This window comes from Sciurus vulgaris, assembly GCF_902686455.1.
Source record: "Sciurus vulgaris genome assembly, chromosome: 1".
Lineage (NCBI taxonomy): Eukaryota > Metazoa > Chordata > Mammalia > Rodentia > Sciuridae > Sciurus > Sciurus vulgaris.
Genome location: NC_136461.1, coordinates 115358227 through 115384723, shown reverse-complemented (window position 1 = coordinate 115384723; position 26497 = coordinate 115358227). Strand labels below are relative to the sequence as shown.

Below are 26497 nucleotides of genomic sequence, written 5' to 3'. Positions count from 1 at the left end.
AAAAGTATTGAGGTTGCTGAAATAGTTGTGGTCTGGAATGACTGGGCACCAATTAGTGGATAAGGCAACACATCAGTTAGATTTGAATCATAGATAGACTCTAGTTTAGTACAGAGGTTCAGAAGTATTCCAAGTGAAGGGCATGACATACATTTTACTTAACTTGAGAATTAAGTCTAACATCATTTTTAGCATATTCAGATAAATAGTATTTCACCTTAAAAAAAAAAACTAACAGGGCATGACAGGTATACCTGTAGTTCCAGCTCTAGGAAGCTGAGGCAGAAGGACCCCGAGCCCAGGAATTTAAGACCAGCTTGGGCAACATAGTAAGACTCTGACTCAAATAATAATAATAATAATAAATGAATTAGAAAAAAATGTTAAAAAAAAATTTAAAAAAATAAAAAATTTTAAAAAAAATGTTAAATGTTGAATTTCCTAACCAACCATTTAATTTCTTTAAATGTGATCAGGCCATAAACCCTGTGGAAGTGGCATTGGTGACATGGAAGTCTGTGAAGGAAATAGTGTTTGAAGGGGGCCCTCGGCCATGGATCTTGGAACCCTCCCGATTTTTTTTGGAGCTGAGCATGGAGAAGACAGAGAAGGTTGGAGTGACAGAAGTCCGGCTACCAGCTAAGAGAAAACAGAACCAGTACATATACCGAATCCTGTGCCTGGATTTAGGGGAACAAGTATGAAAATAATCTTTTCCCCCTAATATTTCTTCAACTCCTTTGTACTACCAGCCATTCCTTTTCAGATTCTAATTGATTTAGTTTAGATAGGAAAATTCTAATTATTGATTATTAGGATCTTTTTTTTTCAGTACTATCCTTTAATTATAATCAGTGGTTTCCATTTGCTCATCTGAGAATTCTAACAGCTTGTTTAACAATACAAGATATTTTTGTAGAATGAATTTACTTTACATTATTTTTACTTTATCACTATAATTAATTTTCCCATTGTCTAGACTAGAGGATATTGGTTTCTTACCTTCAAAGAAAAGATACTTCCCCCCCCCTTTTTTTTTATTATTGTAAACAAATGGGATACATGTTGTTTCTCTGTTTGTACATGGAGTCAAGGCATAACATTTGTGTAATCATAAATTTACATAGGGTAATGTTGTTTGATTCATTCTGTTATTTTTTCCCTTCCCCCATCCCTCCCACCCCTCCCCTTTTTTATTGGTGTATTAAAATCATACATTATAATGGTGAGATTTATTATTACATATCCACACATGCATGCAATATAACAACATAATTTGGTCAATATTCTCCCCAGTATTTCACCTTTCCTTCTTCTGCTCTCTCCCGCTGGTCCCTTTCGTCTACTGTACGGATCTCCCTTCATTTTTTGTAAGATACTCCCTGCCCCCACTTTCTTTTCCCTTTTCCTCTCTAGCTTCCACATATGAGAGAAAATAAGCAACTCTTGACTTCCTGAGTTTGACTTATTTCATGTAATATAATGTTCTCAAGTTCCATCCATTTTCTGCAAATAACATCATTTCATTCTTCTTAATGGTTGAATAAAACTCCTTGTGTATATATACCACGTTTTCTTTATGCATTCATTCATTGATGGACACCTAGGCTGGTTACATAGTTTGGCTATTGTAAATTGTGTGCTATAAACATGGGTATGCATGTATTGCTGTAGTATGCTTACTTTAATACTTTAGGATAAATACCAAGAAGTGGTACAGCTCGGTCATATGGTGGTTCTATTCCTAGTCTTTTAAGAAACCTGTGAACTGATTAAGGAAGAGAAACTTTAAAGTGTCAACTGTCTTTAGTAATTTTGAGGAAACAGATCTGCACTGGTAAGAGTATTTTGTTCTCTCTTAATTGAATTAGATTTTTTGGAGGGTGCCGGGTGGGGTGGGTGGTGGTGATTACTGGGGATTGAACCCAGGGGCACTGTACCACTGAGTTATATTCCCAATCCTTTAAAAAAAAAAAAAAAAAAAAAAACTTAAAAAAAATTTTTTTTTTTTTTTGAGCTAGGGTCTCGCTAAGTTGCTTAGGGCCGCGCTAAATTGCTCAGGCCCAACTCCAACTTGTGATCCTTTCGCCTCAGTCTCCCAAGTTGCTGGGAATACAGGTGTGTGCCACTACAACCCGTGAATTAGTTTTTATTATTTTTAGAGGCAATGATGCATTTGCTTAGGTGTTATTCAAAGTTCTGCCCTGCCTCTATCAAAACTACTAATAGGTGGGGATGGTGGTTCACACTTGTAATCCCAGCTACTCAGGAGCCTGAGGCAGGAGGATCCCAAGTTCCAGGCCAGCCTCAGCAATTTAGTGAGACCTTGTCTCAATATAAAAATAAGACTGGGTGTGGTGACACATGCCTGTAATCCCAGCACTTGGGAGGCTGAGGCAGGAGGATTTTGAGTTCAAAGCCAGCTTCAGCAATTTAGCAAAACCCTGTTTCTAAATAAAACATTAAAAGGGCTGAAGATGTGACTCCATGGTTAAGTGTCCCTGCGTTCAATCCCTGGTACAAAAATAATAATAATAATAAATTAATTAATTAATTAATTAAATAATGAAAAGAGCTAGGAGTGTAGTTAAAGTGGTAGGGTAGTTGCCCAGCATGCCCAAGGGTGTTTTTCTAGCATGTGTGAGGTCCTGGGTTCAATCCCAGCACTGCAAAAATGAAAAACAAACAAACAAATAAAAAACTAGTAACAAAGGTTTACAGTTTGATTAGGGTTAAGAATCCAATATATGATTAAGCTCATTCATTAAAAGACTAGAAAGTTACCAAATAAATAACCTAACATTATATCTCAAAACTCTAGAAAAAGAAGAACAAATCAACACCAAAACAAGTATAAGATAGGAAATAATTAAAATCAGAGCTGAAACCAATGAAATTGAAACGAAAAAATTTTTAAAAATCAACAAAACAAAAAGTTTTTTTTTTTTTTTTGTACCAGGGATTGAATTCAGGGACACTTATTAACACCCCCAGCCCTATTTTGTATTTTATTTAGAGAGAGGGTCTTACTGAGTTGCTTAGCACCTCGCTTTTGCTGAAGCTGGCTTTGAACACACGATCCTCCTGCCTCAGCCTCCTGAGCCACAAAAAGTTGGTTCTTTAAAAAATAAATAAAATCCATAAACCCTTAGCCAAGCTAACAAAGAAAAAGAGAAAATTCAAATTTCTAAAATTCATGATGAAAAAGGAAATATCACAACACACTACTGAGATACAGACAATAATCAAACTATTTTGAAAATTTATACTCTAATAAAATAGAAAATCTTGAAGACATCGACAAATTTCAGAGCCATTTGACCTACCCAAATCAAACCAGGAAGACACAGAAAATTTAAACAGATCAGTTTCAAGCAATGAAATTGAAAATGCCATCAAAAGCCTACCAACAAAGAGAAAATGCAGGGCCAGACAGATTTTCAGCCAAGTTCTAACAGACTTTCAATGAAGAACTAACACCAATCCTCCTCAAATTATTCCATGAAATGGAAAAGGAGGGAACCCTTCCAAACTCATTCTATGACTCTAGTATCACCCTGATACCAAAATCAGACAAAGACACATCAAGGAATGAAAACTTCAGACCAACATCCCTGATGAACAAAGATGCAAAAATTCTTAATAAAATGCTGGCAAACTGCATACAAAAACATATTAAAAAGTGCACCCTGGTCAAGTGGGATCCATCTCAGGGATGCAAAGTTGGTTCAACATACAGAAATCAATAAATGTAATGCATCACATCAATAGACTTAAAGACAAAACAAAACAAAAAAAAAAAAAAAAAAAAAAAAAAACCAAAACACAAAAGACAAACCAATCAATAAATGGGCAAAGGAACTAAACAGGCACTTCACAGAAGAAAATATATGATCAGTCAACAAATACATGAAAAAATGTTCAACATCTCTAACAATTAGAGAAATGCAAATTAAAACTACACTGAGATTTCATCTCACTCTAGTCAGAATGGCAATTATCAAGAATACAAGTAACCATTAATTTTGGCAAGGATGTGGGGGAAAGGGTACACGCATACATTGCTGGTGGGACTGCAGATTGGTGCAACCATTCTGAAAAGCAGTATGGAGATTCCTCAGAAAACTTGGAATGGAACCACCATTTGACCCAGTTATCTCACTCCTCAGCTTATGCCCAAAGGACTTAAAATTAGCATACTACAGTGACACAGAAACATCAATGTTTATAGCAGCTCAATTCAAAATAGCTAAGCTATGGAACCAACATAGGTCCCCTGCAAAAGATGAGTGGATAAAGAAAATGTGGTACATATACACAATGGAACATTACTGAGTCATAAAGAAGAATGAAATTATGGCATTTGCTGGTAAATGGATGGAACTGGAGACTATCATGCTAAGTAAAATAAGCCAATCCCAGAAAACCAAAGACCAAATGTTCTCTCTGATATGAGTATGTTGACTCATAATAGGTGGGGGGTGGGAGAGGAGTGGAGGTTCACTGGATTAGACAAGGCAGGGCAGCATGGGAATGGGAAAGACAGTAGAATGATCAGACATAACTTTCCTATGTTCATATACAAATACAATACCAGTGTAACTCCATATCATTTGCAACCACAAGAATGGGAAGTTGTACTCCATATATATACAATATGTCAAAATACACTCCACTGTCAGGTATAACTAAAAAGAACAAATAAAAAAAAATTTTTTTTTGGAAGAATTCAATGTTTAAAACACAGGAAGGATAACTGGCCCACAGGGCATCAATATAAGATTTTAACTTACTAAGAGTTGTGCTATAACTAATCAATCTTCTTTTTAATATTTGTAGTCAATTTTACTGTATATATGACTAGTTATTAGTAATTTCAGACCTAATTATGTCCTTTCGACCTCAACATTATTGTAGTAGAATGCACATAAAGTTGCCATCTTAACCTTTGTGTGTGTGTGTGTGTGTATGTGTGTATGTGTGTGAGAGAGAGAGAGATACTGGGAATTGAACCCAGGATCTCACACATGCTAAGCAAGTGCTCTATCACTGAGCTAGAGCCCCAGGTTCCATCTTAACCATCTTTAAATATACAGTTAAGTGGGGATGTAGTTCAGTGACAGAGCACTTGAATGAAACCCTGGGTTTGATCCCACAAAAAAGTAAATAAATGAATAAAAATAACTCCTCATTAGTGTTTCACACCAGCCCTTAGTAAACACCATTCTACTTTCTGCTTCTAATTTTGACTAAGGACCTCAAATAAGTAGAAGCATGTAGTATTTGTCTTTTTATGACTATCTTATTTTACTTAACACAATGTCCTCAACTTTCATTCATGTTGTAGCATGTCAAAATTTCCTTCCTTTTAAGGCTGCATAATATTCCATAATAATGTATATACCCCAACTTTTTAGTACATCTATCAATGGACCCTTGGGTTGCATCCATGTTTTAGCTGCTGTGAAAAATGCTGTAAAAAATGCTCTTTGAGACTCTTCTTTTTACTTCAAGTATATATCTAAAAATGAAATTGTTGGACCACATAGTAATTCTATTTTTAATTTTTTTTTTATTTTTTTGGTACTAAGGATTGAGCCCAGAGATACTTTACCCCTGAGCTACATCCCTAGCTCTTTTTATTTTTTATTTTGAGACAGGGTCTCACCAAGTTGCTTAGGGCCTCACTAAATTACTGAGGCTGGTCTCGAACTTGCAATCCTCCTGCCTCAGCCTCCCGAGTCACTGGGATTATAGGCATGTGCAACCCCACCTGGCTATTTTTAATTTTTTGAGGAACTACCATGCTATTTTTCACAGTAGCTATAACCATTTTACATTCCTACCAACACTGCACAGAAGTTCCTATTTCTCCACATCCTTGACAACACTTGCTATTTTCTGTTTTTTTTTATAATGGTCATCCTAAAGGATATGAGGCAGTATCTCATTGTAGTTTTGATTTGCATTTCTCCATTGATTAGTCATGGAGAAGCACATGTTTCCATGTGCTTATTTTCGTATTGGCACTTTTCTCTGTGGAGAAATATCTGTTCAAATCTTTTTCCTGTTTTTGAAATGGCTAGTTTCGTTGTTGAGTTTAGAAGTTCTCTAGATAGTCTGTATATTAGTTGCTTATCACATTTATGACTTGCAAATATTTTCTTCCGTTCCGTGGATTTCCATTCTGTGGATTTCTTTTGTTGACATCATCTTTTAATGTACAAGTTTTTAAAATTTTCATGAACTCCAATTTGACTGTTTTGTCCTTTGTTGCCTATATTTTGGTATCATATCCAAGAAAGCATTGCCCAATACAGTTTTGTCAAGTTTTTGCTCTACATTTTACTCTAAAAGTTTCGTAGTTTTAGGTCTTTGAAACATTTTGAACTAATTTTTATATACGGTGTTTGATAAAGGCCCAACTTTGGTTTTTGCATTTTTCCAATTTTCTTCACACTGTTTGTTTAAAAGACTGCCTTTTCCCCATTGAATGGGCTTGGTGCCCTTCTAAAAAATTATTTGACCATATGTGCAAGGATTTTTTTTCATGGATTCTCTATTTCATTGGTATACTTGTCAGCCTTGATGCTTGTATCACACATTTTGATTATTGTAACTTTGTAGTAAGTTTTAAAATCAGGAAGGTTAGTTCCCCAGTTGTATTCCTTTTCAAAGTTGTTTTAGTTATTTGGAAATTTTCAAGATTCCATGTGACTTTTAGGATTAATTTTTGTTACTGCAGAAATCACTGTGATTTTCTTGGGCAGGGGCCACTGAGGATTGAAACCAGGGGTGCTCTACCATTGAGCTACACCCCTAGCCCTTTTTATTTTGCTATGATTATTTATTTATTTATTTATTTATTATTGGTGCATTATAGTTGTACATATTCATGGAGTTATTTTTACATATTTATGTATGCACACAATATAACAACATAATTTGACCAATATCACTCTCCAGCATTTCCCCCTCCCTCCCTCCCTCCCTCCCACCTCTTGGTCCATTTCCTCTGCTGATCTTCCTTTGATTTTTAGGAGATCCACCCCCACCTTTGTTTTCCTTTTTCCTCTCTAGCTTTTACATATGAGAGGAAACATTATAGGACCCTTGACCTTCTGAGTTTGACTTATTTCGCTTAACTTGATGGATTCTAGTTCCATCCATTTTCCTGCAAAGTCCATAATTTCATCTTTATGACTGAATAAGACTCCATATGTGTATAGACCCACATTTTCTTTATTCATTCATTCATTGATGGACACCTAGACTGGTTCCATAGTTTGGCTATTGTGAATTGTGTTGTTATAAACACAAATATGCATGCATCACTGTAGTAAAATGACTTTAATTTTTCAGGGTAAATACTGAGAAGTGGTATAGCTGGATCATATGGGTGGTTCCATGCCTAGACTTTTGAGGAGCCTCCATACTGATTTCCTTAGCAGTTGTACTAATTTACAGTCCCACCAACACTGTAAGCGTTCCTTTTTTTCCATATCCTCTCCAGGATTTATTATTATTGTATTCTTGAGCTGCCATTCTGACTGGTGTGAAATGAAATCTCAGTGTAGTTTTGATTTGCATTTCCCTAATTACTAATGACACTTCACATTTTTTCAGGTATTTGTTAGCCATTTGTATTTCGTCTTTTGAGAAGTGTCTGTTCAATTCATTTGCCCATTTATCGCCTACCCCTTTTTATTTTTTTTTTTTTTTTTTTTTTTTTTTTTTATAAACAAAATTCACATTTTATTTAGATTGAGATAAACTATACAAAATTGATTTTCTTCACCAAAAATAACAGCAATATTTTCTATATTAGTTCTAGATAAACCGCAAAACATTTATTTTGTAGGTTTTCCAAGTTTTGCTTATAAATCAAGATGAGGCAGTATAGTCATGGAAAAAGAAAACAGACAAGTTGCCCCTATCAACAGCCTCTGACTCTGTCTTGACCATGAAGCAAAAGTATTCAACATTTACCTGCTAAAATGAAGGTGTAGGCTTATGAAGATGTAGGCTCAACAAAGGAATGTAAACAGCAACAACCAGATGTGGAACAATGGCGGGCTCTCCACTCAAACTGTAACTTGTTCTTTAAGTTCATTTGATAAAGATAAAATCTATACTGAAATCTGTTTGGTGAGCTCACAACTCTCTGGTTAATTCCCTTAAGTGTCCATTACAAATTTTAACACACTTAAAACTTAATAGTCAAAGGTCAACAGTAGGCTTCATTGTAACATTTCATAAGATGCATTCTTTTCTTATGTCTCCTCAAAATTTATTTCTTCAAAATTGATAACAATACCTGGCAATGGATCCATGGTAATAATACATTTTATATCTAAAAGACTTAACTAAAACAATTCCAGAGTGCTATTGGCAGAGGTCACACAGAGGTGAAATGTGGTACTTCCAATGCTGTCTTCTGGAAGAGCAGACAAGTTTTCAAAGCATGAGAGCTCAAACAAGTGCCATGTATATAGGCAGATTACCAATGGCTAATGTATTCATGAAAGGCCTGTAGGCAGATATTCAGTGATTAAGTGACCTACATACACCTTACGGCTTTTCTTCCAAATATCAAATATAAGAGAAAGCCCATTTTAAAAGTCTTTTAGGTATTTTCAACAGTTTCTGAATTATCTGTAGGAAGCTCTGACTTAGTTGTATATAGTTTGATATATGTGTCTGCCATTAAATCCAGATCATGTTTTATATCAAAGTTTATGTTAAGCAAAGCCAAGTTACTTGACCTTTGGTCTGTCAAAGTGTTCCTTAAGTACGCTTTGAGACGCTTTCGTCCATTTTCATAGCGTTCATTCTCAACCTTCATCACAGGAAGAATACACAGGACCTTCAGCAAGGCATATACATTAGGAAAAAACTTGATATCAGGCAGATGGAGGGCTTCATAAATGGTGGATGGAAGCTCTATATCTTTCCCTCTGTGTTTCCATTTGATTCTCCAACAGTGAAGTTCAGCTGAAAGTGTGTCAGGATTAGGCAAGTCACTTCTGTACATGTCAGCATGGTGCTCCTCTGATGTATTGAATTTGAGCTGTCCCATGACTGAGGGTACCAGAGATAAGCATTTAAGAGCTTTGAGGTGCTGTTCTGAAAATATATCTTTAAGTTCCTGAATGATGTGCTCCACTGTTGGAACACTGAGGGTTTCTTTATAGTAACTTTCAGAGGTTAGCTGAGATTCCAGGTTCCTTTTTATTTTGAGACAGGGTCTAAGTTGTCCAGGCCTTGCAATTCTCCTGCCTCAGCCTCCTGAATCATTGGGATTTTGATAGGGATTGCACTGAATCTGTAAATCACTTTGGGTAGTATTAACATCATAACAACATTAAGTCTTCCATTCTGTGAATATGGGATTTGTTTCTATTTATTAATATCTGCTTTAACTTCTTTTTTTTTTATTGTAAACAAATGGGATACATGTTGTTTCTCTGTTTGTACATGGCGTAAAGGCATACCATTTGTGCAATCATAAATTTACATAGAGTAATGTTGTTTGATTCATTCTGTTATTTTTTCCTTCCCCCCACCCCTCCCACCCCTCTTTACCCTCTATACAGTACTTCCTTCCTCCATACTTGCCCCCCTCCCTAACCCTAACTCTAACCCTAACACTAACCCTTCCCTCCCCCCCATTATGTGTCATCCTCCACTTATTAGCGATATCATTCGTCCTTTGGCTTTTTGAGATTGGCTTATCTCACTTAGCATGATATTCTCCAATTTCATCCATTTGCCTGCAAATGCCATAATTTTATCATTCTTTATGGCTGAGTAATATTCCATTGTATATATATATACCACAGTTTCTTTATCCACTCATCAATTGAAGGGCATCGAGGTTGGTTCCACAATCTGGCTATTGTGAATTGAGCAGCTATGAACATTGATGTGGCTGTATCTCTGTAGTATGCTGATTTTAAGTCCTTTGGGTATAGGCCAAGGAGTGGGATAGCTGGGTCTGCTTTAACTTCTTTTAACAATGTTTTGTAGTTTTCATTGTACAAGTCTTTCACCTCCTTGGTTAAACTAATTATTAAGTATTTTACTCTTTTTGAGGCTATTGTAAATGGAATTGCTTTCATAATCTCCTTTTCAAACTGTTCATTGTTACTATATAAAAATTTAACTGATTTTTATAAGTTGACTTAGTATCCAGCTACTTTGCTGAATTCATGTAGTAGTTCCTATGGCTGTGTGTACGTGTGTGTGTGTGTGTGTGTGTGTGTGTGTGTGTGTGTGTTTTCTTGGACCTTGTAGAACAATATTGAATTGAAGTGGCAAAAGTATATATCCTTTGTTTCTTTCTCTCTCACTCTCTTTCTTTCCTTTCTTTCTTTCTTTGTTGGTGGGGCTGGGGATGAACCCAGAGGGCCTTGTGCATTGGATGCAAGCACTCTACCAACTGAGCTATATCCCCAGCCCCTTGCTTTATTCTTGAGCTGGAGAAAAACTTTGAGTCTTACCATTGAATATGACATTAGCTGTGGGTTTTTCAATATAAAACTTTTATTATGTTGAGATAGTTTTCCTTTTTTTCTAGTTACTGAATGAGCTATTAGTAATTTCAAGGCCTAATTAACTCCCAATTGAAGCATCCTAATTTCTGTTTCCACACTGTTATTCATTACTACTTCCACTTAAGACAAATTGTAACACAAGTGAGTTTTTCCACTTTTTACCAATTGGTAACAAAAGTTTGTTGGAGGAAAAAGATTGAGCTAATTGATCAAGGCTTTGATTTTTTAATTTGTAAATTTGCTTTATTTCATGGGAGAAAAAAAATCTTTTTATTTATTAGAATAGAAACAAAAATTTCATTTATTTGAATGGTTCTACAAACACATGTTTGCAACAAAATACTGTTTCATGAAGGCACAGTAATACAGATTTAAAAATCTTTTCATCAATCTCAGTAGCAAAAGCAGAGCTGTCCTCATTGGTCTAATTATCGATATCTTGATTATGTTATCTTAAGAAACTGGATGCTGGAGAGTGTCTGGCCAAAGCTCAATTTTTTAAAAAGTTCATTTGTTTTCAAACTTTCATGATACCTTTAATGCCCCCATAGCACAGATAATTAAAAACTGTAGTGTCTTTAAGGGATTTGTCTGATTACAGTGTCCAGATTAACATTCTACAGTGGAATTGGAATGACACATTTAGATGGGCACAACTGACATCAAATATCTACCCATAATCATCTCTTGCTCTGATATTTCCTTAAAGGTTCTCACATTCCGAATTGGAAATCATCCAGGAGTCCTGAACCCTAGTCCAGCTGTGGAGGTTGTACAAGTGCGCTTCATATGTGCCCACCCTGCCAGTATGTCAGTAACACCAGTATACAAGGTGCCCGCTGGTGCCCAGCCATGTCCTCTGCCTCAGCACAACAAACAACTGGTAAGCACCAAGTCTGTTTCCGGCTAGGCATTTTTGTTTTCCATGCTTTACAGACAGGGATCTGAAATATAGCTTTTGTCTCATTAAAGTTAAGGCAACTATTTTATTTGCTACTCATTTTCTAATAGTGTCTGAGAAGTGAGTAAACTGAGTTAGACTTGGTAAACTTAGTGATATGACTTTGCTTATTGTACTTAAGTACAGTCAGCTTGTGATTTTGACTGTAGATAATGGAGAAGTCTCCAAATAACTTCTGAATGGTTTTGTTAATACGCTTCCATAATAAATCTTTTAGCATTGTTAATAAGTAACAAAATTTAACTCTAAACATATAAAGAATAATGATAAGCAATAATGTAGCTATTATGTAGATAGCAGAGAATGAGGAAGAAATTTATTGTCTAATAACCTAGAAGCTAGAACATTGGACTATATAATAAATGAGGTTGATTGTATACCTAAGCATGGGAGAAGTCATTACTCACCCTGTACAGACAGAACAATCTATTAATTTTTCCCATTTTACAGATGAGGAAACTTAATGGGTTAGTCAACTTCTCATTGCTATAACTCAACTACCTGACAAGAACTACCTAAAGGAGTATAATTTATTCTTAGTTCAAGGTTTCAGAGATAGCATCCAGGTTGATTGACTCCTTTGCTGTGGGCCCAGGGCAAGGCAGAGAGCATCATGGTATAGCAGAGAAGAGCTGTTGCACTCATGGCAGCCAGGAAGCAGGGGTTGCTAATGGGGCCACAGGGAAGATGAGTTTTTCCAGGGAACATCCCCAATGACCCATCTTCTTCCTTGAACCAAGCCTCACCTACCTACAGTCCAGTCAAACTATAGTGGACTAATTAGATCACATCTCTCATAATTTAATCATTTCACCTCTGAATATTCCTGAATTAACACAAGAGTTTTTGGGGGACACCTCATATCTAAACCACAACACTGGATTGTAGCTCAGTGGTAGAGTGCTTGCTTAGCATGAGTGAGGCACTGAGTTTGATTCTCAGTACTGCATATAAATAAATAAATTTTTAAAATAAAGCTAAACCACAATACTGAGACTTGTAAAAGTTGAGTAACATTCCCAAAGTCATCAACTAGATAGTAGTATATTCTGTCTGATAACAAACACATTACTAACTTTATGTTGTACTGCTTTATATTATTAAAGAACAGTAGGAGATGTTACAGGTTTAGAACCTAGCTTTTTTTTTTTAATTCTACACTAAATATTTTTATTTTAATTTTATGAATGATTCACTTTTTAAAAAGTATTTGTGTGCTGGGAGCGTAGCTCAGTGGTTGAGCACTTACTTGCCTTGCATGTGTGAGTTCCTGGGTTTTATCCCCAGAACTGCAAAAACAAAAAAATGAAAAAATTACAAATACAACAAGTAAAATAGAATAAGATTTATCCCTATAACATAATTATCATTCAATGTCATTTTCTTTTCATTTCAAATAATTCAAATTTATAGAAAAGCTGTAAGAAAAGTTTTCCCTGAACCATTTGAGTCAGAGACATGATTCTATATCACCCTACTTACATACTTTATCATATATTTATTTTTATACTTGAGATTATAATTCATAAGTCATATAGTTTAACCTCTCGAGATGTATACTTTAAAGTTATACAATAACCATCACACTATCTTACGTCAGATCTTTTTGTTGTTGTTTTCAATACTAGGGATTAAACCCATGGTCTTGTGCCCTTTTAATTTTGAGACAGGTTCTCACAAAGTTGCCCAGACTGGCTTCAAACTTGTGATCCTCCTGCTTTGTCTCCAGAGTAGTGGCATTACAGGCCAACAGAAATTACACATAATTACTATTATGTGTACTATGCCTAGCTTCCAGATAATTTTCATTTTCCCCAAAAGAAGCTCCCTACCAATTAGCAGTTACTTTCATTATCTCCTTCTAGCTGCTGGCAACCGCTAATATAGTTTTCATCTCTGTGGATTTGCCTATTTAGACATTTCATATAAATTATATAATGTGTGTTCTTTGTAAAAGTTTAGCTTCTTTCATTTAGCATATTTTCAATGTTCATTTGCATTGCAGTATTTATCAATGCTGTATTCTTTTTTGTGCTTGAATAGTATTCCATTGCACAGAAATACTACAATTTGCTTATCCATTCATCTGTTGAATAGATGTATTGTTTCTGTTTTGAGGTTACCAAGATAATGCTGCCATGAATATACAAGTTTTCGAGTGAACATGTTTTCATTTCTCTTGAGTGTGTATCTAGAATTAGAATTGTTGAATCATATGTTAACTCTCTGTTTAGCCTTTTGAAGAGTTGCCAAACTTTTCCAAGATGACCACATTATTTTACATTTCCCCTAGCAATGTATGAGGATAGCAGTCTTTCTATATCCTTGTCAATACTTGTTATTGTTTGTCATTTTGATATAGCCTTCCTAGAGGGTACGAAGTAATATCTCCTGGTGATTTGTATTTGCATTTCCCAATAACTAATTAGATTATGCATCTTTTCATGTGCTTATTGGCCATTTGTATATATTCTTTGGAGAATATTTTTTGCCAACTTTTTCCCCTAGTACTGAGGCTTGAAGCCAGGGCCTCACTGAGCTACATGCCCTTTTTTATTGTCCTTATTTTGAGACAAGGTCTTGCTAAATTGCCCAGGCTGTCCTGCCTCAGCCTTCTGAGTATCTGGGATTAATAGGAATATACCATCACAACTGGCCTTTTGAAAGTTTTTTTAATTGATTCCTATTCTATTTTAAGAGTTCTTCATTTCATATATTCTAGATGCAAGTCTCTTTTCAAACTTGAGGTTGCAAAATTTTTCTACTGTTTTGTGGGTTTTCTTTCACTTTCTTGATGGCATTTCTTGAAGCACAGAAGCTTTTAGTTTGTCCAATTAATCAATTATTTTGTTGGTGATGGTGCTTATACTTTTTTTCATATCTAAGAAACTATTGCCCGAAGAAGAGGGAAGAAGAGAGGGAGGAGGAGGGAGGTGGCGGCGCCGTGGCGGAGGAGCAGGAGCAGGAGGGGGATGGAGAGAAGGCTCCTGGGTGGTATGGCGCTCCTGCTCCTCCAGGCGCTGCCCAGCCCCCTGTCAGTCAGGACTGAACCCCCGCAGTATAAGGAAGCCTGTATGGGTACCAACAATCAAAGTTACATCTGTGACACAGGACACTGCTGTGGACAGTCTCAGTGCTGCAACTACTACTATGAACTCTGGTGGTTCCGGCTGGTGTGGACCATCATCATCATCCTGAGCTGCTGCTGTGTCTGCCACCACCGCCGAGCCAAGCACCGCCTCAGGCCCAGCAGCGGCAACATGAAATCAACCTGATTGCCTACCGGGAAGCCCACAATTACTCAGCGCTGCCATTTATTTCAGGTTTTTGCCAAACTATTTACTTCCTCCCTATGAGGAAGTGGTGAACCGACCTCCAACTCCTCCCCCACCATACAGTGCCTTCCAGCTACAGCAGCAGCAGCAGCTACCTCCTCAGTGTGGCCCTGCAGGTGGCAGCCCTCTGGGTGCCGATTCCACTAGGGGCTCGCAGGGGATGCAGAGCAGCCCCTTGTCTGGGCCCAGCAGAAGCAGCACAAGACCCCCAAGCATCACTGATCCTGAGCCCTCTGACGTGCCAGCTGACCAAGCAGCCACAAAAACCCCTGGAATGGAGCCCAGTGGCTCGGTGGCCAGCCTGGGGGAGCTAGACCCAGGGGCCTTCCTGGACAAGGATTCAGAATGTAAGGAGGAGCTACTGAAAGATTCCAGCTCTGAACACGGCAGTGTACTCCCTGATAGCAAAGACAAGACGCCTGGCAGACATCGCCAATTCACAGGTGACTCGGGCATTGAGGTGTGTGTGTGCAACCGGGGCCACCATGACGATGACCTTAAGGAGTTCAACATGCTCATCGATGATGCTCTGGATGGGCCCCTGGACTTCTGTGACAGCTGCCATGTGAGGCCTCCTGGTGACAAGGAGGAAGGGCTCTGCCAGCCCTCTGAGGAGCAGGCTCAAGAGCCTGGACATGCCCACCTGCCGCAGCCACCCGCGTGCCTGCTGCTCAACACCATCAATGAGCAGGACTCACCAAACTCCCAGAGCAGCAGCTCCCCCAGCTAGAGTAGGCCCTGCCTGCACCCAGGAACTTGGCAGAGCAACCAGGAGACCCACAAGAGAAGCATTAAGTGACTTTCAAAGGAAGTGGTACAGCCACTTTTTTTTCCTTCTCCTCTCCTGCTTTTTCATACATCTCCAAGTACAGTTTGGGGTGCGAATGCCTCTCTCCCGCAAAAGCACAGTGTTGTGGAGGGCTGAGAAGTTGGTTCCATGACTCATTCCTCATCCCCACCCCATCCCCTTCTTCCCCCTTTTCAAGTCATGTCTCACCTACCTGCTTTGGTCAGAGAGATGTGTTTTAAAAGCCCCCAAAGAAGGGGACTGGGACTGTGCCCTGAGATGATTCTTGGTGATGTTTTGGATTTATGCTCTGGTTTTAGTTTCAGAGAACTTTGTTGTGTCGCAGTCCAGGAAAGGCAACCCATCTTGGCCCTGGGTGAAGAAGGAAGCCCACAGAGGCCTGGGGTTTGTCAGGTGTGGCTGCCAGTGACTGTACAGCCAGGATTGAGCTAATTCTGTGGGAGGATGAGAGCTGATGGACAGGTTTGTAGGAGGCTTGTTGATCTATCAAATTCCAGGTGACAAGAACAATGTACCACTGTGCATCCTGGAGGGGCCCCTTCCTTCCCAGCAGGCTCAGGTGTGGAAGTGTAGACTGCCTTCTCTTTGGTTTTTCTTTTTAAAAACAAACAACAAAAGCCAGCTAGAAATAAGAACCTTACCAGTGGACTTGCAAGAATTCTCTTCTGGACAAGGGAAGTTTGTGCTCTTTCCCAGGTTGGCCTTCCAAGAGCATGGCTGCAGTTGAGCCAGAAGGCGATATTTGTGTGTGGGCTTGGGGTGAGTTAGCTCTGAGCAAGAGGCCCTAAATCTGGGAGTGGAGATAAGTGCAGCTTCCTGCATCTCTGCCCTTGGTCTGTGCCCACACTTGACCAGTGTCCTCGTCCATCCTGAGCACATGGTCTGCAGGACTTGGTATCTCCTTGCACTCTATGAACAGATGGTCTGAGGAAGCTGTGGGTCCTGGGAAAGGCAGCCCCGTAGCCTGGCTCTCACACAGTATTTTCTCTTTGATTCTGAGTAAGTCTTTTGTTGTTGTTGTTGTTGTGTGTTTGATTGTTTGTTTTAAACTGACCACTTAGAAGAAATCCTTTGGTTATCTGTGGTTCTTATGCTCTGTCGCTGTCCCTAGCCCATTGGGGTGGGGTGACTCACTTTTCTGCAACCTATGTAAGGAGTCTCTGGCCCAGGTGGGATGGTGGAGGCACCCTCCAAAAGGACCACAGGATCCTCATTACTGTCGTCTGGTTTTGGAAAACCAGTTGAGCTTTGATAGGACAACTCTGAAAGGAGAAAGCAATCAGCTGCAGCTAACATTCCCCATCCATCCCTGTTCACATGATGAGTTTGGTTCTTTCCCACTTTTTAATGATGATAGTCAGACTAGGCATTGATGTTATAGTAAAAAAGGAAGAAAAAAAAAAAAATATATATATATAAACAGACAAATCCAAGGCTGTGAGGTGAATGAGTGTCTATTTGGATTCCACAAAACCAAAATCCATGTTGAACAAAGTTAAGTCTGTACACGATGACTTTGAATGACCTGCAGAGTGTGTGTGTCTGTTGTGTGTGAGCCCCATGCCCTGTGTTCCTGTGAAGATACTTTGAATGGCAGCCATCCTGCTCACGTTAACCACACGTCAGAAGCAAACATGGCCCTCTCAAGGTAATTTATTTTATGCATTTACTGTTTACCGAACAAATGTCTGACTGTGTACTCGAATGTATTTGGCAGCATTGTCGACGGCGGCCCCTGTGTTGCCTGAGATCCTGCGCTCAAGGTAGAGGTTCCTCTCTGCTCATCACTGCAATTTGCACATTGCTCCGTGGACACTCAGAGGCCTGTGTTCTGTTCCCTGTCAATGGAAACGTGCTGTAGACCTGTTTGCCTCCCTCTGCTACTCCTTGCCTTTGGTCTCAGCCCCCAGAGGGACAGAAGGCAAAAGTGGAATTCCAGACAGAACCTTGATTGATTCTTCAGTGACAAGCTTAGACTTGCTGTGGTCCAGACATCAGCCTGCCCAGGATCACCAGGAGGCACTGTGGTGTCTGCCAGTGTCCTTCCTTTTGAGTTCAGTGGACACAGGCAAGCTGGCATGTGGCCAAAGGGGAGCCAGAGCACAGCAGCTCTCAGATACCTACCTTCTACCTTCTTTCAAAATCTCCAATAACTCACTGAAGTGTCTCCAAGGAGAACAAGTTTTATCAAAATGATCCTTCTTTATTTAACTGATCAAGGGGATGAATCTGACCCTCTCAAGTTTTTACCCCAGCCGGGAGCTGGTCTGAGTATTGACTATTGGCTTCACTGAAGCATCTTACCCTGAAGGCCTGAGAAGAATCGCAGAGGCCAAGCTGGGCTTAACTAGTGAGCCACAGTCTGGCCACAGCTGCTGGAGGCTTTCTGCTCAGAGATGGAGGGACTTAGTTGAGTCTAGTTTTCCAGATGAATGAGAAGGAAAGGGTTGGTGGAGGGTTTGGTGCTACAGTCAGAAGATTTGCAAATGCTAACACATTCCTGTGTGAGGCACATCACCATTTGTCAGTTATTGTGAATATGTGTATTTTAAGCAATAAGATTCAGCTGGTCAGATTTTTCTGGGCAGTCTCAGTGATGCATTTCCTGTGCTGTGATTGTTCTGAAGACAGAGTGGCTCTAACCACTGTGAGAAGCCCAAATAAAAATTAATCCCCCCCCCCAAAAAAAAAGAAACTATTGCCCAATTCAACAGCAGAAATATTTGTGACTTTGATTTCTTCTAAGAGTTTTATAGCTGTTAATTTTGTCGTCTGATCCATTTTGAGTTCATTTTTATGGATAGTGTGAAGTAGGAATCCATCTTCATTCTTTTGCATGTGACTGTCCAATTGACTCAGAACCATTTATTTATTTATTTTTAATTTATTTTTATTGTAAACAAATGGGATACATGTTGTTTCTATTTGTACATGGAGTAACAGCATACCATTTGCAAAATCATACATTTACATAGGGTAATGATGTTTGATTCATTCTGTTATTTTTTCCTTCCCCCACCCCTTCCACCCCTCTTTTCCCTCTAAACAGTCCCTCCTTCCTCCATTCTTGTCCCCCTACCATCCCCCATTATGTGTCATCATCCGCTTATCAGTGAGATCATTCGTCTTTTGGTTTTTTGAGATTGGCTTATCTCACTTAGCATGATATTCTCCAATTTCATCCATTTGCCTGCAAATGCCATAATTTTATTATTCTTTATAGCTGAGTAATATTCCATATATATATATATTCCATATATATATATATATATCACAGTTTCTTTATCTATTCATCAATTGAGGGACATCTAGGTTGGTTCCACAGTCTGACTATTGTGAATTGAGCAGCTATGGACATTGATGTGGCTGTATCTCTGAAGTATGCTGATTTTAAGTCCTTTGGGTATAGGCCAAGGAGTGGGATAGCTGGGTCAAATGGTGGGTCCATTCCAAGTTTTCTAAGGAATCTCCACACTGCTTTCCAGAGTGGCTGCACTAATTTGCAGCCCCATCAGCAATGTATGAGTGTACCTTTTTCCCCACATCCTCTCCAACACCTATTGTTGCTTGTATTCTTGATAATTGCCATTCTAATTGAGGTGAGATGGAATCTTAGGGTAGTTTTGATTTGCATTTCTCTTATTACTAAAGATGGTGAACATTTTTTCATATGTTTGTTGATTGCTTGTAGATCTTCTTCTGTGAAGTGTCTGTTCATATCCTTAGCCCATTTGTTGATTGGGTTATTTGTATTCTTGGTGTAGAGTTTTTTGAGTTCTTTATATATTCTGGAAATTAGTGCTCTATCTGAAGTATGAGTGGCAAAGATTTTCTCCCACTCTGTAGGCTCTCTCTTCACATTGCTGATAGTTTCCTTTGCTGAGAGAAAGCTATTTAGTTTGAATCTGTCCCAGTTATTGATTCTTGCTTTTATTTCTTGTGCTATGGGAGTCCTGTTAAGGAAGTCTGATCCTAAGCCAAAAAGTTAAAGATTTGGACCTACTTTTTCTTCTGTAAGATGCAGGGTCTCAGGTCTGATTTCAAGGTCCTTGATCCATTGTGAGTTGATTTTTGTGCAGGGTGAGAGATAGGGATTTAGTTTCATTCTCTTGCATATGGATTTCCAGTTTTCCTAGCACCATTTATTGAAGAGGCTATCTTTTCTCCATTGCATCTTTTTGGCACCTTTGTCTAGTATGAGAAAATTGTATTTATTTGGGTTTGTGTCCATGTCCTCTATTCTGTACCATTGATCTACCTGTCTATTTTGGTGCCAATACCATGCCGTTTTTTTTGTTACTATTGCTTTGTTAGTATAGTTGAAATTCTGGTATTATGATACCCCCTGTTTCATTCTTCCTGCTAAGGATTGCTTTAGCTATTCTGGGTTTCTTATTCTTCCAGATGAATTTCACGATTGCTTACTCTATTTCTGTGAGGTACGTCATTGGGATTTTAATTGGAATTGCACTGAATCTGTATAGCACTTTTGGCAGTATGGCCATTTTGACAATATTAATTCTGCCTATCCAAGAACATGGGAGATCTTTCCATCTTCTAAGGTCTTCCTCAATTTCTTTCTTCAATATTTTGTAGTTTTCATTGTAGAGATCTTTTACCTCTTTGGTTAGATTGATTCCCAAATTCTTTTTTTTTTTTTTGAGGCTATTGCAAATGGAGTTGTTTTCCTCATTTCCCTTCCAGCTGTTTTGTCGCTTGCATATAAAAATGCTTTAGATTTATGCGTGTTGATTTTATAGCCTGGTATTTTGCTGAATTCATTGATGAGGTCTAGAAGTTTTCTGGAGGAGGTTTTTGGATCCTCTAAAAATAGAATCATGTCCATCAGCGAATAGTGACAGCTTAAGTTCCTCTTTTCCTATTCGTATCCCTTTAATTTCTTCAGTCTGCCTAATTGCTCCATTATTATGATTATTCCATTAATCTTTCTGTGTGTGGTGGTGGGGAGAATGGGGATTTAACCCAGGAATGCTACATCTCCAGTCCTTTTTTTATTTTGAGATAGGGTCTTGCTAAATTGCTGAGGCTGGCCTCCAACTTGCAAACCTCACCTCCCAAATTGCTGGGATTACAAGCAAGCACCAATTCTTTGTTCTTTTTTGTTTTGTTTTGTTCTAATTAGTTATACATGAGAGTAGAATGCTTTTGGACATATCATACATAAATGGAGTATAACTTCTCATTCATCTGGTTGTACATGGTGTAGTGTTACACAGGTCATGTAATCATATATGCACATAGGGTAATAATGTCCAATTCATTCTACTATCATTCCTACCCCCATACCCCCTCCCATCCCTTCACTCCCTTCTGCATAGTCCAAAACACCTCTATTCTCCCCCTCCCCCTTATTGTGAATTAGCATCTGCATATCAGAGAAAACATTTGGCCTTTGGTTCTTTGGGATTGGCTTATTTCACTTAGCATACTATTCTCCAGTTCTGTCCATTTACTGGCAAATGCCATAATTTCATTCTTCTTTAAGGCTGAGTAATATTCCATTGTGATGCTATCATACGTAGAATTATTTCCTTAATTTCATTTTCCAGATTGTTTATTGCTAGTAGTAGAAATACAACTGAGCTGGGTATAGTGGCACATGCCTATAATCCCAGGAACTCAGGAGGCTGGGACTGGAGGACTGAAAATTCAAGGCCAGTCTCCCCAATTTAGTGAGACCCTCAGCAACTTAGCAAGATCCTATCTCAAAGTAAAAATAAAAAGGACTAGAAATATAAATCAGTGATATAACACCCTTATGTTTAATCCCCAGTACCAAAAAAGAAAGAAAATACAATTGCATTTTACATATTGATCTTATATCTGCAATGTTGTTGCACTCATTTATTAATTCTAATAGTTTTTTGGTAGATTCCTTACATGTTTCTATATACAAAACCATATCATCTGGAAATAGAGAAAGTTATATTTCCTCCTCTCTAATCTGAATGCCTCTATCATTTTCTTTCCTAGTTGCCCTCACTAGAACCTCTAGTACAATGTTCAGGAAAAGTGATGAGATTAGACATCCTCATACCTTTTTTTTTTTTTTTCTTTATTGGGGGTGCTGGGGATTGAACCTAGGGCTTTGTGCATGGGAGGTAAGCACTCTACCAACTGAGCTATATCCCTAGCCCCTCATCATACTTTTTCTAATCTTATAGGGAAAGCTTCCAGTCTAGACCATTAAATTTAATATTGGCTGTGGGTTTTTCACAGATGACCTTTCTAAGCTGAGAAAGTTCCTTTTTAATTTGTTGAATATTTTTAATCATTAAAGAGCATTACATTTTGTCAAATGCTCTTTCTGCATCTGTTGAGATGATCATGTGCTTTTTCCTGTATTAATTTGGTATAGTATATTGATTGATTTTCATATGTTGAACTAAATTTATATTTTCTGGACAAATTCCACTTGGTTATGGTATATAAACCTTTTTATATACTTCTAAATTCAGTTTTCTCATATTTTGTCGAGGACTTTTGTATGTATATTCATAAGATATTTTGGTCTGTAGCTTTATTTTCTTATAGTGTCTTTGTTTTCAGAGTGTTCTCATAGAATTATTTCAGAGATATTTACTCTTCTATTTTTGGAAGAAGTTGAGAATGATTCCTATTCATTCTTTTTAAAATTTTTTTTTAGTTCTAGATGACACGATCCTTTAATTAATTAATTAACTTATTTATTTATCTTATGTGATGCTGAGGATTGAACCTAGTGCCTCACACTTGCTAGGCAAGCTCTCTACCACTGAGTCACAACCCCAGCCCCTGTTCATTCTTCTTTAAACATTTGGTGGAATTTATCAGTTAAGTCATCCAGGCTTGCAATTTTCATTGTAATAAGTTTATGTGAACATGTGTGTATCTTTAATTTTTTTAATTAGTATTATATTTCTTTACTTTCTTCAAGTCTAGTCAGATTTTTAAGTTTCATCTTTTTTTTCACTGCTATAGAAATTTAATATTTGGGGGGTTTTGTTTCAATTAGTCTACTGATTTGGCATTCAAAGATCAAGGTTGATAGTTTTTTTTTTGGTATGTAGTAATTGTACAGACTTGTGGGGGTTTTTTTGCAGCATATTTATATGTGCATATAACAGTTTGATCAGTTTTACTCCACATTATCTCACTTCACTCTTCCCTCCTCCCTTGCCTGATCTCTTTCCTCAACTATAATAGTCTTCCTTCTGTTTTCATGACATACTTTTTTTTACCCCCTCCAGCTTCCACATGCAGTAGAAAACATTTGATACCTATCCTTCTGACTTATTTTACTTAACATGGTACTGTCCAGATCCATCCATTTTCCTGCATATGACAAAATTTTGTTCTTTATGGCTGAATAAAACTTCATTGTGGCCATGGCGCATGCATGTAATCCCAGTGGCTCTGGAGGCTGAGACGAGAATTCAAAGTTCAGTCAGCCTCAGCAATTTAGCAAGGCCCTAAGCGACTCAGTGAGACCCTCTCTAAATAAAATACAATGAATCAAACACCATTACCTTATGTAAATGTATGATTACACAAATGGTATGCCTCTACTTCATGTACAAACAGAGAAACAAGATGTATCCCATTTGTTTACAATAAAAATAAATTTTAAAAAATATATACAAAAAAGGACTGGGGATGTGACTCAGTAGTTAAGTGCCCCTGGTTCAATTCTTGGTACAAACAAAACAAATCAAAACAAAACCTTCATTGGATATGTTACATTTCTTTATCCAGTCGTCTATTGATGGACACCTAGGCTGATTCCAAAACTTGGCAATTGTATGTTGTGCAGTGATAAGTATGGGTATCCAATTAATGTATCAATAAAGTATGCTGACTTTAATTCTTTTGTATAAACACTAAGGAGTAGGATAGTTGGGTCATATGATAATTATATTTTTAGTTAGTTTTTTAAACTAATATAAGAATATGTATATATATATAGAGAGAGAGAGGAATTCAACTATAGATTTATCTATAGATTCATATATAGATACACATATATATGTATATAATTATGTTAATATATATTCAGTTTATATATTATTTAGTTTTTTGAGGAACCTCCATATTAATTTACATAGTGGCTGTATTAATTTGCATTCCCTCTAACAATGTGAAAGAGTTCCTTTTTTGGCAGGGTATGGTAATCCCAGGGGCTCAGAAAGCTGAGGCAGGAGGATCATGAGTTCAAAGCCAGCCTCAGCAAAAGTGAGGCACTAAGCAACTCCCTGATACAAAAAAAAGGCTAGGAGTGTGGCTCAGTAGTTGAGTGCCCCCGAGTTCAACCCCCAATACCCTGAAAAAGAAAAAAGGATTCCTTTTTCCCCACATCCTTACTAGCATTTATTGTTATTTGTATTATTATTCATTGTATTATTATTATTATTTTGGTATTGGTACAGGGGACTAAACTCAGGGGTGCTTTACTACTGAGCTATATCCCCAGCCCTTTTAATTTTATTTTGAAAAAGTTTCTTCCTAATTGCTTAAGGCCTCGATAAATTGCTGAGGCTGGGCTCAAACTTGTAATCCTCCTGCTTTAGCCTCCCTAGTTGCTGGGATTACAGGTGTGTGCCACTGTTATTTTTATTTACTGATTTATTTTGGTACTGGAGATTGAACCCTGGGGTGCACAACCACTGAGCCATATCCCTAGCCCTTTCTATATTTTATTTAGAGACAGAGTCACACTGAATTGCTTAGGGCCTCACTAAATTGCTGAGGCTGGCTTTGAACTTGCAATCCTCCTGCCTCAGCCTCCCAGTTATAGGGAGGGATTAGAGGTATGCACCAGTGTGCTTGGCTGGGATTATGGGCTGGGATTAACTGGTGTGGTCCACCATACCCAGATGTTTTTTGTATTTCCTCCCACCCCCATACCAAGAATTGAATCCAGGGGTGCTTAACCACTGAACCACATCTCCAGTACCCCTCCCCTTTTTGTACTTTCATTTAGAGACAGAGTCTCACTGAGTTGTTTAGCAACTCTCTATTGCTGAGGCTGACTTTGAAGTCACAATTCTCCTGTCTTAGCCATGTGCCAAAGTTATTTTACTTTTGTTTTTTGGTGGTGCTGGGGATTGAACCCAGGGCCTTGTGCTTGTGAGGCAAGCACTCTACCAACTGAGCTAAATCCACAGTCCAGTTTGTATTCTTGATGGTTGCCATTCTGCCTGGAAGTAGATGGAATCTTTTTTTTTTTTTTTTTTTTTTTTTTAGTTGTCAATGGACCTTTATTTTATTTAATTATATGCAGTACTGAGGATCAAACCCAGGGCCTCACACATGCCAGGCAAGCGCTCTACCACTGAGCCACAGCTGCAGCCCAAGATAGAATCTTGATATAGTCTTGATTTACATTTCCCTGATGATTAAAGATGTTGAATATTTTTTAATGTAATTATTGGTCATTTGTACTTCTTTTGAGAACTTTCAGTTTGCTTGTCCATGTATTGAATGGGTTATTTTTTGTTTTGCTGTTTTGAGTTTTTTGAGTTCCTTATGTATTCTGGATATTAATCCTCTATTGGAAGAATAGCTAGCAAAGATTTTTCCCATTCTGTAAACTTGTCTCTTCACTGTTAATTTTCCTTTGCTGTGCAGAAGTTTTTAATACCATCACATTTATCAATTCTTGGGATTATTTTCTGAGCTATCGGAATTGTATATAGGAAGTCATTGTCTGTGCCTATGTTTTTCCCCCATGTTTTTTTGTAGCAGTTCTAAAGTTTCTAGGCGTGGGAGGTTTCCCCCTGGCAAGCAAGCACTCTCACATGCTGGTCAAGGCAGGGCAGGGAGCTTATCAAAAACCCATATTTCTCCAAGAGACCTTCTATAACTTAGCTCTTACCATCCCGCCACAGCCCACAGACTCTAGAGCTATTCGTAGGCATGAAATGGGTTCCCTAGGTTCTTTTTTTTTTTTTTTTTTTTCCCCCAGTACTAGGGATTGAACCCAGGCATTCTCTACCACTGAGCTCCATCCCTAGCCCTTTATGGGGGGTGTGGGGGGCGATATTTTTTTTTTTTTTTTAATTTTGAGACGTCTTGCTACGATACCCAGATTGTCCTTGAATTTACACTCTTCCTGCCTCAACCTCTTGAGTTACTCCTGCCTCAACCTCTTGAGTTACTGGGATTTCAGGCATGCACACCTACATCTGTCTTGGACCTGGGTGCTATCCCCAGCAATGCCATTTTCATGCTATGAAATGTGAGGAGGATTCTTTCAACTTTCCAAGCCTTACATTTTTTTTACTTTATATAAAAATATAAAGGGGCTGGGGACATAGCTCAATGGTAGAGTATCCCTGAGTTCAATCCAGAACCAAAAAAAAAAAAAAAAAAAAAGTCAGATTCCTGTAACTGTGTGTGTCTTTGTGTCTACTATTCTGTTCCATTGGTCCACGTATGCCAGTACCATGCTGTTTTTGTTACTTAATGGGATTGTAATATAATTTGAAACCAAGTATTATGATACTTGCATGTTGCTCTTTTTGCTCAGGATTGCTTTGACTCTTCCGGATTTTTTGTTCTTCCAAATGAATTTTAGGATTTTTTTCTACTTTTGTAAAGTATGTCATTGATATTTTAATGGGGATTGCATTGAATCTGTAGATGACTCTTGGTTCCAGAACCACTTTTTTTTATATCAATGAACATGGGTCTTTCCATTTTCTAGTGTCTAATTTCTTTTGTCAGTGATCTATAATTTTTCTTGTAGAAATCTTTTACCTCCTCGATTAGATTTATTCCTAGGTATTTTTTTAAGTGATTGAAAATAGAAGCCAGGTGGGGTGGTGCATGCCTGTAA

At 38.0% G+C, this 26497-nt stretch overlaps 1 protein-coding gene and 1 pseudogene across 2 annotated transcripts in view; both read left to right on the top strand.

The window, feature by feature from the left end:
- NUP210L (nucleoporin 210 like) overlaps positions 1-26497 on the top strand; it is a 130660-nt gene that overhangs the window by 52710 nt on the left and 51453 nt on the right. Inside the window, exons 15-16 of the mRNA XM_079152687.1 lie at positions 477-698; positions 11266-11439. Of these exons, the coding sequence (XP_079008813.1) occupies positions 477-698; positions 11266-11439 (396 nt within the window). The remainder of the gene's footprint in view (positions 1-476; positions 699-11265; positions 11440-26497) is intronic.
- LOC306652877 (WW domain binding protein 1-like) lies at positions 14422-17108 on the top strand (annotated as a pseudogene). The gene has a single exon. The product of its transcript is annotated as a WW domain binding protein 1-like (transcript).